This window comes from Platichthys flesus, chromosome 7, assembly GCF_949316205.1.
Source record: "Platichthys flesus chromosome 7, fPlaFle2.1, whole genome shotgun sequence".
Taxonomy (NCBI): Eukaryota; Metazoa; Chordata; class Actinopteri; order Pleuronectiformes; family Pleuronectidae; genus Platichthys; species Platichthys flesus.
Window position 1 is genome coordinate 16,741,345 of NC_084951.1, and position 13,821 is coordinate 16,755,165.

General features: G+C 44.8%; 1 protein-coding gene across 1 annotated transcript; it reads right to left on the bottom strand.

Annotated features, from left to right (window-relative positions):
- Positions 1–2,794: 2,794 nt before the first annotated feature.
- On the bottom strand, positions 2,795–13,443 carry LOC133957256 (protein Wnt-2b-A). The gene is made up of 5 exons (XM_062392745.1): positions 12,830–13,443; positions 10,193–10,413; positions 6,412–6,689; positions 5,375–5,639; positions 2,795–4,129 (listed from the first exon to the last, which is right to left on the bottom strand). The coding sequence occupies exons 1-5, from the start codon at positions 13,012–13,014 to the stop codon at positions 3,900–3,902; spliced, it is 1,179 nt and encodes a 392-aa protein (XP_062248729.1). The 5' UTR covers positions 13,015–13,443; the 3' UTR covers positions 2,795–3,899.
- Between the last annotated feature and the right edge of the window lie 378 nt (positions 13,444–13,821).

The following is a 13,821-nucleotide window of genomic DNA, read 5'->3' on the forward strand; positions in this document are numbered from 1 at the left end:
CCCAAGGTGAATGTTGCCGACATTTGTTGGTGGGGTCTCCAGACCTTGTATCTGAGCAGCGGGGGGGAGGCAGTCTTGGAGATGTGGCAGGTGGGGCGGCTAATGATGATGAATTGTGGGGAACGTGGTTCTTTCTGCTCAGATTAAGATCTGCTGATAAACATGCCCACCAGGTCTCTCAGTAACACTATACATGTCTCCCCGTCATCCATCCGTTAGACCAGCTGTCCTTCTTCTCACTGTCTCACTGTCTCCTTCTCTCTCAGCTGGATTTAAGACCAAGGGTCTCCCTAAGTCGAGGTGGTTGGCTCTGCTCTGTCCATCAGCCTCTGCGACCTCCATCGACCTCTGGGACTTATTCATGTATGCGTACTTGCCTGCATGTGTGAGCAAGTGGAGGGGAGTTCATCCTATTCTTGGGGATATTGTCATTCGGTAACCAGAGCTCAGATAGACATGCATTACAGCCTGGATATAAAGCTGATAAATCGACATAACTCTCAGTAAGATACACAAGGGGGGGAGGTGGGGGGGAGGGGGATATAGATTAAGTGTAAAAAAAAAAGGGGGTGACACAGTTGAGAACAACTAATGTTAGAAAAATCCACTTGGGCCTTGTGTCCTGTGTGAATCATAGTCTAAAGATACTGCAGCAATGTGTGAGTCAGTTTGGGTAACCTTTACTTTTCAAAAGCAACAATTTAAGGACCACATTTTGGACTGACTTGTGTCTGTAATTTGGTCCAGGTCCGATTCTGTGGCCTTGTGCAATTAATGAATAATTCTGGTTTATTGTTTATTACTTTCATTTACAATTTAATTTCCTTTGTTTCCGTTGATTCAATAACGCCCACCATTTTCATTTCTTTCATTTTGGAAAACTGAGCACAACTACTGCAAGTACATCAGGTTGAATGAGCCTAAAATGTGGACTGATGCATTATAACAGAGTTCGAATGGTAATACTACGAGGTCTGCTATCTCTAAGATGTTTTTCCTTTTGTTCAAATACTACACCAATTACCTTCTAGGATCAATAAAGTATTTCTGATTGTATACTCCGCAAACGGAGGATTGACTCCTGCCGTGGCTGCAGATTTTGTTCCGACCTGGCCATATGCCGTATGTCTTCCCCCATTCATTAAAATAAATCTTTAAAACCGCTATATTTTCTTAACCTTTTTTTTAAATGCCACCATATTCCCGGATTAAAATAATGCATTCAACAAATACAACATTATCATAACCAATAGAGCCATGGAAACAAGGCCCTGATTCATGACAGTCGGTGCTGTCTCCCTCTCCTCTTCCTCACCCTCAGTGCTGCCTGAAGACGAGTGGTTTGCCTGTCATACTCTGCAGGAATGCTCTCAGCCTGGCATCCAGGACACAGATAGACTAACCCTAACCACAAGACACTGGCACTAGAATAGTCTCAATGACTGGAATGACTTGATAATATTACCCTCAGGGACAATAAAGCTTATCTTATCTGACGATACAGGCCCCTCATGGCTATTAAAAGACCCATCCCAGGATGTTGAGGACTCGTTTTGTGGCAGATGAGGTTGTTGGACTGATATATGAATCATGAATGGCCAAATATGAATCCATTAAAAACTTTGCTTTTAAAGCAGTATCACAAATATTAGGGGGTACTGATTGAGTAAAGGTCAGAGAAGTCTGAATTTGTCTATTTCCATTGAATCAGTAGCCTCCTGCAGGAAGGTATCTGCAGGCCTGGGCGAGAGATGATCAAACGGTCAGTACATATCAACAGCGGTGTTAGAACCTGTGTTCAAAGATGGTAAATGGCGATGAAAGAGAGCTTTATAATTTTGTGGTCTTGCAGATATGTTAACTGAGATTTCCACAATACTTGGTGGAAGGATGCGATATGTGTCTGGGAAAAACCCACCGTAGCAGGGGGGCAGATCTAGGAATGTTATTTCATACTCTTTAATATTGTGTTTTTCAACATTTTGGTTGATTTCTCATGAAAAGATTCCAAGATGTTGATGACAAATCAGCCACATTAAGGGAACTGAGATCTGTGAGTGGGTGAAATTTGGTGCAGCCGGATTGAATTGAAGGAGACTGTTGGGCCTTGGCGGAGAAGATATGCGCTCTACTGAGTGCCGTTCTCGATTTTATTCTGTGATGCACTGTCCCTTTTGAATTTGTGTTATCAGGAGCCTCTAGGCTCTAATATAACAGAGACTGAACCGGACCAGGAGTCTGGGAAGCGGAGGGGGCTGAGGCAGAGAAGATTGCTGGAAAGTATTCCCTTTGATAAGCCGGCCAAGAAGCCTTTGATTAAATGTGGTCCCAGCAGGAGCCCACACTAGGTCCTCTGTGGCACGACCATGTCCAATCACCAGCTATCAACAGCCCAGGGCAATTACAGCCATCTAGTCATTAGCCCGGGACCCACCTGGAATTCCACATAGCGAGGGGTGGGAGGAGGCCAGCGAGGGTTGGGGGTTTAGGTTGGGCCTTTAATCAAACACTTCCCTCCCCTTTGACTGATATAACACACCCCACCCTGATCCACACTGAATCAGCCTTTGTTTTGATTTGTGTTATTACCGCCCCAGTGTCTCTCGGCTCATGCTGGTGAGGAGATGTGATGGCGTGTGCGTTTGTGTCATGAGAATAACATGGCAGGTTATGACAGCAGCCCAACAGAACTCGCTCGCACCGATTAGTTCTGCCCCGTCGGAACTATCTTGTCTCTTTCTCCCCTTCAAACTCTTCATTTTGTCCATCTGAACAAAAAACAAAGATTCCAGTGTCATACTAATGCACCATATATTTCATATGAACATCTGTTTAGATAAGGCAATATACACAATGTTATACAAGCAAGCTGGAGAGCAGAGAAGTTAAATCTGTCTGATGTGGTGGTTATGTGTTACTGAATGACCATCCAGGCTTTCTTCTTCTACTTCTTGGCCTTTTTCTTCACCTTCTTCGTCTTCTCATCGGCAGTTTGTCGTCTTACACACTGAAAACTAAAGTACGCTGTATAATCACAATAATGGGAGTGCTCTTCTCTTTCCTCGTGTCAGCCAATGTAGTGCAGTCCCATCCGCAGATGTGAAATGAAACAACACTTTACAATTTAAATAAATCACTTTTAAACAACTTTCTTTTTGTTTTAGTTTTTTGTTGTTTTTTTTCCTTTGCTTTTTTACAGTTGCATTCAAAGTTCCAATAATGCATCCGTCCGTTTATTCATCTGGTGTCCATCTCCTCCTCGTCCTCTAGCAGTCCTCTTGTCTGGACTTCTGTTTGACAACGCAGAGCCAAACTTACTCTCAAGATGTCCGCTGCTCAAAGTGCACTTGTCAAGCTACTTCCCAAAGTCCAACAAAGAATTTGTTTGGGTGGATAAAAGTGTATTTCCCTAGAAAAAATTAAGAAAATTATGCGAGTATATGATGTTGTTGTATTAATACTGGATATGTTTGAAGGCTCAGTTAATGTAAAAATGTGTCTTTTAAAGCGTTGTTAAAGCAGCAAACCATTTTTAGCTCAGAACCCCACACTAGAAAAAAGGCCACCTGGACCGAATCTTTGATAGAAGCCCAATCCACCTGAACCCCAAAGTGTTTGCTGGTTTCACTGTTCATCGTCGGATCCCAGCGGGTCAGTCACAAGGCCATTCACAAACAGGGATTATGGGTATTAATTCATATTGATGGGGAACTGAATTCTAGTGCTTTCACAGAGACAAGTAGAAAAGCCATGCAATGATGAACCGAGGTGGGTAGAGGGGAGGGCGGAGACGCGGAGCACTTTCGGACAAACTTTCCCAGAATGCCATGTTCCACAGGATGTCCTGCAAAGGGGAAAGGGATGGTGCTGCATTATGGGGGGGCTTAGGGGGCGTGTCCTCAGGTCTGGTCCAACCATTCGGCTCGTTTGGGGGCCTTGCACGTGTGTATGTCCACGGCTTCCTCGCAGTCCTTACACTCCACAGCGCAGCACCATTTGAACTTGCACTCGCACTTGGTGATCTGCTGGACCCGTGTGGTGTCGTAGCCCCGTCCACAGCACATGACCTCGCAGCCGTCGGTGCCGCGTGACGTCTTGTTGCAGACTCGCCCAGCTGTGCCCAGGGAACCTGCACAGAACACAAAAGACTTTGGTTAGGATAGCTTGAAGTATACGGAAGCTTGGGATCTAGTGTCAGAAACTTTAGCTTACATAGTTGGACTTTTGGTAATTTATGTTATTGCAAATGTCAATGGTTCCTAGTTGGGTTTTACTCCTGAATAGGGAACTCAGATGTGTTAGTGCATCGTTCTGTTGTGCAGTCTGGCTATTACCTAATGCAGTGGCATGTTGTCTGTGTCTTATGTGAATGTCATCCCCACAGAGATTAGTGCTGGTGTTTGGTATGAGAAGCTCCCCGTTTGAACGGCTACCTATCACAACAAGCTGCCCGTAGAACAACAGACCCACACACACAACTATGCCGTGTTGGTAGAGTGGCCTATAGTTACACTGCCTTTCCCAAGCCACTGCTCCCTTTGAAGCCTCTGTGTGTGTGTGTGTGTGTGTGTGTGTGTGTGTGTGTGTGTGTGTGTGTGTCTCTGTGTGTGTGAGTGTGAGTGATTGTGTATGTGTGTCTGTGAGGGTTAAATGGACAGTGGAGCGTGACAGACAGACAGGCTCTCACACTCTGAGGCCCACACTGCCCTCCAGCTATGCTTAGTTCAGACAGACAGAGAGCGAGAGAGGCTGTGACAGACAGAAAGAAGTGATTTTTCTTTTTTGAAATGAGCTGCTTCTGTCCCTAGGCTGTGGATTCCTCAGGGAAGGTGAGAAAGAGGGGGGAGGATGGACGATGGGACGAAGGGATGAAGGGTGAGGGGGACAAAGGGAAATAGGGACGAGTGGACAGAGCTAAATGATCGAGGTGTTGGTGTCAAGTTACCCAACATTTGTCCGACAGTCTTTTTATCCATCTTTTTATCCATCAACCAGCCAATCGGGACGGTCTTTACTGATTAGGTGCATCTTGTAAAAGTTGAATAAGACATTCTCTGACCTCTCGGGTTTTGTATGTGTGTGTACATATTTGTGTGGTTGTGTTGATGGAAACCGACAGAGGTCAGGTGGTCACAGAACGACCATATCCTCAGGGTACAAGGATATTAGCTTCCACAGACATCACACGGGAGGCCTACTGTGTCAACCATTACACACACACACACACACACACACACACACACACACACACACACACACACTGGTCATGCATGAACATACACATAACACAGTCGGGGCAATCCATCAACATCCATGAGAAACTGCCTGTCCGGTCTACCTTCTTCTTCTACTTCTTCGGTCACTGCTCTCTTACCTGCGGCTTTGTCTTGCAGGCAATAATCCGGTGAGTTCTCAAAGTAGACCAGGTCATTTTTGGTGGCCTTCCGGAAGGCTTTGTTTGCCACAGCAAAGCCCGTCCCGTCCTGATTCATCGTCACCTCGATGGCCCCGTTGTATTTCCTCCTCAGGTAGTCGCCGGTCTTCCTGAAGTCTGACATGGCCATCCAACATGTCCGCAGCGTGCAGGAGCCACTCACTCCATGGCATTTGCACTCCAGCTTCATGAATCGCTTCACTGCCTTCACACATAGAGAGAAGTTGGGATTTTCTTTATGTTGTCGTAGAAATCACATGGATTTATGTTTCACATCCTGTGTAGTATCCATTCTTGCTGATAGTTTTTGTTATGGTTTTATTTGTCCAGGTTTTTAGATAACCACTTTTGACGTTCTGCTTTTACTCTACATCTACACACTTTTCTACGCACTTTCCTCCAATGAATTAGCCCCTAGTTAATTATCCAGAATGATCGGGACACAATTTCTGGAAACAAAAATGTTCACCCCAAATAAAATTCCATTCCTCTTTATTCCATTCAGGTGGCAGCAGAAAGCTCACTCCCCATTTACACTTTGCCCGCACTGAGACGGGATCCCAGGAGGGTGTGAATATGTGAAAATGTGAATAAAGCTGCAAGGTTAGTTTTCATTATTAGGAAAAAAGATTTCCTCCAACAAGTTAAAATGTCACCTAACTTTTCATCCTCCATTTGCATGAAGAGATTTTGTGGAATCTAGGTAATAGGAATGTTTTTTACAGGTAGGGTTAGCAATTTGTTTCTGGACCTTATTTTAATCTTATGGCGGGATGTATCTGTGGCATTTCTCCAAAGCGTAGCCTGCCCTTGCTTTTCCAGAATATCAACCATAGCTTAAATACCGGCTAAGCTGTACATTTTGCCAAAGATGCAGATATAACAAAACATAACAAAACATAACAAAACAACAAAACATAACAAAACATGTGCATATGACATACGGTGAATCGATGCTGCCGAAACAGTACACTTACTATTCTGCCACAGCGATTGTTGTGCAGGTTCATGAGTGCCCGTGCGTCTCGGACCGTCCTCTCTTTGGCATCTATGAAGGCTTTGGCAAACTTGATCCCATAGTTAATATTGTCGCTACAGCCGCCCCAGTCAAACTCTCCCCGCTCGTCACTAGCCCGTCCTCGCTTGTGCGGGTCACAGTTACACGTCTTCAGTTCCCCCTGGCTGCAGGCGCGAGTGAGCGCATACACCACACCTGCTGAGGAGATAGCGTAGACAAAGGCTGCCTCACGGCTGCCTGAGAAAGACACAGAGAAAGGAGGGGAAAAAAGAAACTGAGTTTTAATATATCATGGCATTATGATCCTTTGAGAGTTCAAGTCTTAGCGCTTTGCTGTTCACACGTTAACATGCATACACAGATACACACAGTGTAATGCCATGACCGGGCCTGGGGGTGAGCCAGTGAGGGTGCAGCTGACGGGGATGTATCAGGGCGGATGTGGAGTAGGCTCATAGGACAGCTCTGTTTAAATATTATCATGGAAATAATTCAAGCTGCGGGGCTCTCCTCTGCTCACATAAATTGTTTAAAGACAGACACAGTGATACCCCATTAATCAGCACCAGGGTGATGTCATGACAGCATTATCTACCATTGCACTGCTCATCTGTTCTTCCCTGGCCTCTGAAGTTCTTGAGATTATGACTCATCTATTGTGTGGCCAAGACACAGAGAGAATTAGACATAGTGTTTGGTCACAGTTGCTTTTGTTGGGGTAGTGAAGAGCCCCAAAAAGCATTGTGGCAGCAAGGAGCATTAGGGTTACGTCAACCAAACAGACGTAAGTGGTTTTCACTTGGTGCCTCTGTAATCTAAGTCCAAAAAGGCTTAATTGTCAACACAATGCTCGTATGGCCCAAGTCTGGCAAGTGGTTTGTCAGTCAAGCACTTCATTCCAGATCAAGAAAGTTAAACAACAATCGGCCAGGGACTTTGGTGAAGATTTAACGGCCCCCAATGTTTCTGGTCTCCTCCTGGATCCATGACAGACCATCTGGAATCAAAGCTTTCGATCAGTGACCATTACAAAGAGTAATGGTTTCATTTCAGCGAAATTTGCTGGGGGAAATTCATGGTCCCCAGATGATGGATCCACATGTTACAGGTGAACATGCAGCCATTCCAAGTCAAGCCAATTCAATGACATAAGAAACGCATTAATCGAATCTTGAATAAATAATGACTTACTTAATAATGACTTCTAATGAAATGTAAATTGTAAAAACCTCGGTCAAAACAGCATGTGCATTTGTTTTGGAATGAGTGAAAACAGGACAGGGCACGCAGCAAAAAAACACAGAGACACCGCAGCTCTCTTTTGATTGTTTTTACTGTAATGATATAACATGAAACAGGGACTGCATCACTTTACAAACTCTTCTCAGACCACTGGCTTTCTCAGCTCCAAATGGAGACTGAGAGAGCGATTTCTGGGCGTATGCACCAACGCGCGACAAGGGGGGTTTCAAAGATCAAAATGCTCCAACTATTCATGTAAAAAGAAAGGTACATCATATATGAGTTAATTTGTCAGTCAAGATGATCTAACAGTTTTAGAACTGATCAAATATAATCATTATATAAATTGGTATAATAAAAGGTATGAGAAATCCATAGTTTCCCCCTTTGTGGGCAAATGAAACATTCAATGTATAGGGGCTAAAATTTGCTTGGAATATCCAACCACACCATAACACCAAGCCGTTTGCAGGACGTATAGTGATGAGGTAATGTATCGTAATTCTTATTCTGATCTCATCCATCCTGTTGGTTATCCTAGTCTTTAGCCTAGCTTGAGCGTAGCTCGCTTCCCCATTTCTGATTCCTCTCCTTGCTCTGAAAAACTCTGGCTTCTCCAGCTTGAAGACAAATTTCTTTCAGATTTTCTCATTTGCTGTTATAAAGAGATTATAAAGAGGCAGCAAGATCAAAATAAAACACTCTCATAAACAGTTAAAAACTCCTTGTTAGGGCTGTACTTTGAAGAGGATTAACAGGTTCCTCCTCTGCTGTTGAACAACCCTTTTTGGAGACTTTACAACAATCCACTGAGGATTCAGGCATACGTGGGTGAGCCTGACGATCAGTTGTTGGTACTATTGTCATAACGACAATTCACAATCATTTTGCCAATGGGACACAATATAGCTGGGTTTCTTGTACCATGAACCACGGGAAATAAACTGTAAAACCAGTTTTCAGCAGCTGCCTCAGCGTCCTCTGTAAAGACTAATTTTTATTTCGATGTCAGACAGGACCTGTGTTTGTTTTAACACCTGCACCTCTGCCTTAATATTTGCTGCTAGTTGCATGGCTGCTTTCCCCAGACAGCCGGTGTGAACATCAGCTTAGCTCGCAGTTGCTTGTTAACAAAAGGTGTAGGTTACATTTGTTTCTAAGATCTATTGAACCGTCTCTATTTCTAAACATGCTCTGACAGATATTTGTTTTCGGTGAACGTCTGTATACTGTAAGTATTTCATGCTCTGGTATTGTTGCAACAAAAACTGTTCTGTAAATGAATTCATACCAAGATAAGTGAAGCAGTTTTACTGTATGAAACGTGGAGTAGAAGGAGAATGTTTCATGGCATCTAAATACTCAAGTACCAGCACTTCAAAATAACATAGCCAAGCTTTCTGGATTGTGACGTGGGGCACTTGTGCGTATGTATCTGAAAGTGCACGCGCTCACTCCTCAAACCTATCTGCACCAGAGGAGCTGATCCAACCTGGTTGTTCTCTAGTCGCTGGAATGTCCCGTTTCATCCGCGGGGTGAGGAGAAATGAGAATGGGGGCAGTGGGTGCTGAGGGGTGCATGTGGGGGAGGATGGAGGAGGGCACTGCGGGGTCATCATTCAAACCGGCGCTGTTTGTCTGACAGTGAGAATATCTCTCTAAATATTTACATCTACATTACTGTTTATTCCTCTCCACCACCACCACACACACACACAGCCCGTATCTCCATATCTGCTACTTTTTTCCATGCATCATTTGCCCCCACACATGCTTCGGATGGCTGGACGAGGGACAATAACAAGCCAAGGAGTGTCAGTGCTGTCAGAATCTTTCTCCATTTGTACAGACAACGACTTATTTTGAGCAATCAGCATTCTGCTACATTGGACTTTAAATAAAGCATTTCTGATCAGACCTTGCTCAAATGCAATAAAAGCTGAAAAAGAATAATCCGAGACCACAATCCTAAAGATGTCTTTAAGCGTTACATGGCATGCCACACAGGTACCTTTTCATATCTTTCATTCTAAATCCCCAGTTGACTTTTCGACACCAATGCAGCTTGGCTATGAAGCGTTAATACTCAAGAGCCCTCGACCCTGTGTTATTTATTAAATGTTCAAGATTCAGATATGCAACCGTAACACCGCTCATAAGGAGGAATTATGCCTGCACTAGTTTAGAAGACGGGGAACATGTGTATGTTAACATGCATCTGTTAGAAAGCGGAGAGGTCTGGCAGCAGTGGAAAAACAAAACGATGACAAGCCCAGGTCTCGAAGCCTGTGTGTTTATTGACGAGGCATAAGGCATTACAACAGTCCATTAGTGACTATAAACACGGAGCACCAGCGTATGTGAGTATGAGGAAGGTCGATCACAGAGTAAAGGGGAGAAGGACAGAGCGGAGATCCGGGGTGAGAATGAGCAGTGAAGATGCAGCAGATGGGGATCGGTCTCCATATACCCAAGTGCAGAAACACTCATGGACTTACTCCGTAGCAGGACACGTCCAAACACGGTGTGGTCGCGGTCCAGTGTGCTGCAGTTCCAGCGATGGTGTCTGAATTGGTGCTGGCATTCTCTGATCCACTCCTTGGTGCCCTCGCCGATGGCCTGCATGATGTCCGGGTGGCGCTGGCAAAGTTGCCGCTGCTTGTTCACCAAACCCGGGATGTTGTCGCAGATCACACGGGCCCCGAGTGCCCCGATGTACCTGAGGATGCAAAGAACACAAGAGAATTGAAGGCGGTTTTTCAAGTGAATCAATACTCACAAGGGGCTCTACCTGAATTGGACTGTAATACCGTGCGGTGATTGATATTGCAATGTAGGAGTAAAGGTGCTCTCATTTGGTGGATAAATACACATGTGGATGCACACTTGAAGGAAGGTGAGTGGCATGAAGGAGAGCCGCACTAACAGTCCTTTATGAGTCAGAGTTCACTACACTTAACAGTTTAAGGTTTGCGAGTAGGAGGGGAGTGGAAACCATTTACTCCGCTCTCCAAATAAATAAGCACTTAACCTCTCCCCACAAGACCTGTATGTGTATGTGTGTGGAGACGTTTCCCAACAGGAGAGTTGAAATCATGTTGTCACAAATCAGAGCAAGAAGTCATGGGTCTCCAATAACCCTGTCAAACTCAGACCCCATTTACTCCCTCTACTCCTCTCTGTCCTCTGCCTCATCACTCTCATCTTACTCACAGCCCCGCTGAGGCAAGCTTCTCCCAAGCCTTCTCTGTGTCCTGATAAAACTTTTACAGTATCCCATCAAGATAAAGGCTGCATTGAGTTTACCCAAAATAAACTCTGAACCTGGTCGTGACATTTGTGTGCGGGCACGAGACTTTTTTTGCAGCTCAGTGGCTGCCGGGCTTCGGCGGGTCAGCGAGGGGAGGTCAGGGGAGCGTGTAGCTGTGTGGTCGTGTTTTACGAGGCCGGGCAAGAGGAGTGAGACCGGAGGCTCTCTGCTCCCCAGAGTGGGATTAGAGAGGAGGAATACGAACAGAGTGCCCATCAAAGGGAAGGCAGGGCAGCAATTCACACTTCATTTTCTCTCCGTGTGTCTTTCTGAAAGTCAGGAGGACTTGTGGATTTTATTGGATAGTAAATCATTATCCACAGGTCTAAAATAACTTGCTGTAAAGGCCTGCGACCAGTGCATCATAGGAAAAAGACATGTAGGAGACAAATAATGAAGGCGGTGGGTTGTCATTACTACAACTATAAAATGTGTATGCATTAAAAAAAAGATTAATATTAATTTATGTAGGCTTTTTTTTTCTTTTCACAAATGGCTGGTACACCTCTCAATAACTGGTGGTGTCAAAGCTCCTGGTCCGTCCACTTCATCACTTACTGTTCATGCACAGAAATGTGATAAACAGTTCAAACACTTCAAACTCCCCCCAAAGCCAATAATGCCAGAACCCAGCGCCTTTACGCACACTCTTCCCAGTACACGGCCCATAACTGCTTTTAATCTAAACTATTAGGCATTCCTTTACCCCCCATACCCGCCCACACACAGAAACCTCTCCTATAAACACACGCACACACATGGACATTTCCACGTATGTTTTTACGCAGGCAATGAGATATTTTTTTCACACCTCACCTATGCTCTAGATGGCTGGTTTGGGAGTATTTTGGTGAAGTCATTCGTGTGCGTTTGTGTGTGTGTGTGCGTGCGTGCGTCCGTGTGAGTGCGTGTGGTACCTGGTGAATTAATGACTGCTCTGCCTTGTCTAATGCAGGCTCCAGCTGAGCTGAACACGCGTTCAGCCAACAGCGCCGACATAAATTACATTTATCGCTGTATTATTATTGCTGAATGTGGCAGGCCAACAAACTGACACGCAGCATAATGCGTTTGAGGAAACCAATCCTAAAGAGGCGTTTTCACAAACTTATAATTAGGGTTGTTTTCATTTTATTCCCAGGAACTACTCAATTAAAATTAAATTAAATGATGACAGAAACAAAAAACGTAAGAGTAATGGAGTCATTACCCTATAAAAATGACAAAAAATAGAAAAATGACTCAGTCATGACAAATCATCAGCCTGTGAAACTCTTTAAATAAATAATTAAATTTAGACGCGTTGTTTACCAGAGAAAACGAACATAAGCAGTAGAATCATAATAAAGTTGAAGCAACTGAAGTTGATGAGAAAAGCAATGTCGGCTTCCCACTGTGTCTGCCACAATAAATTAACTTATACAAACCCTCAACCCTCATAATGGCCTTGTGCGTCTGCTACTGGAAAATTAATTGGAGCGGGTTTTTGCTTTAGTGTTTGGAAAAGAGTTATTTGAAAATAGTCGTCATAATTTAAATTCGTTGGCAGATGGAATCCTTGAAGTTTCTAGAGCCAGGCAGCAGTCCCAGCTCCGTTTCAAATGATTAAGATCAGTGATGGATGTTCAAACTGTGTGGCATTTTTCTAACTTTCCTTTTACAACTCGACTCATAATGTAAATCTAGTTATTATTATAATTATCGCACCCTTTCTTCACGAGTGTTTTCTTAATCGTTTCTTCCAGAAGAAAATACAGGCTGCAGATTGAGCTTCTTTAAATCTTGCTGGCTGGCAGGCCTGTAGGTGTGAGGGATGCACACTCACCACCACGAAGAGTCCACCCGAGGTGTAACCAGCAGCAGCAGCAACACGCACGCACAGTAAATCCTGGAGCTGGCACTGGGGGTTTGGCACCGGGAAGAAGCCCGGGAGGAGAGTCTGACGCCCGGCGAACCATAGCTTCGAATCCGCGTCGCCCGGAGGCTCAGAATCCTGTTTAAACCCAACATGGTTTGTCCTTCAAAAAAAAAAAAAAAAAAAAAAAATTCCCAAAAATTCTGAAATCGGAAGCAAAACGACCCAACTTAGATCAGGTTTGATGTGAAGTCAGGTGAATCGCGCGTTCGGTGTAGTAAAAGCCTCGTTATCCAGTGTGTGTCTCCATGTTGCGCGGCTGTCAGGAGAGCGAGGGACGCGTTTTCTGTGCCATGTGCGCACCAGACTGCGCGCTTCAGGCTGCCGACAGGAGGTTTACCTGACGGGGCGAGCAACAAGTGTCGGTTGCTTTCACTCCTCCAGCTCCACTCAGCTCCCCGAACACGTATCCTTGGTTGGTGCTCAGTTCAGAGGCAGAAAAAAAGAGAAATGGTCTGACTGGAAGCTGGAGCCAGGGGTCGGTACAGATGCTGCGAGGCTGAACTGCGAGACTGAACTGCGGTTCTGTCGTCTGTATGACTGCGCGCTGGGTCGGATGCTGCTCGCACCAGACCTCTCCTTTATCAGTGGACAGAGTCCGAGCTGAGAGCGAGAGAGACAGGGTGGGAGAGAGGGGAGAGATGAGGGAGGGCTCGCTGTCAGCTCCTCTCGCCCATTGGGCAGATGCGGAGGTTACAGAGTTTGGAAGGAGATATTAAAAAGGGATGGGATGGAGAGACGTGCGTAAAATGAGGAGTTCATCTTAAACCACACAGACAGAAATTATTCCCATGAATGACTGCGCCTTAGTTTTCACAACCCAGGAAAATGGGGATAATTAAATCAGACCAAAAATTGTTTTTTTAGTCATACCTTAAGAACATTTCACTTCTTAATATGTC

Coding starts and splice junctions, on each gene's coding strand:
- LOC133957256 (XM_062392745.1), bottom strand. CDS start 13,014: ATGTTGGGTTTAAACAGGATTCTGAGCCTCCGGGCGACGCGGATTCGA. Junction 5,640..6,411: donor ACAATCGCTGTGGCAGAATA/GTAAGTGTACTG, acceptor CTATGTGTGAAG/GCAGTGAAGCGATTCATGAA. Junction 4,130..5,374: donor CCTGCAAGACAAAGCCGCAG/GTAAGAGAGCAG, acceptor TGTTCTGTGCAG/GTTCCCTGGGCACAGCTGGG.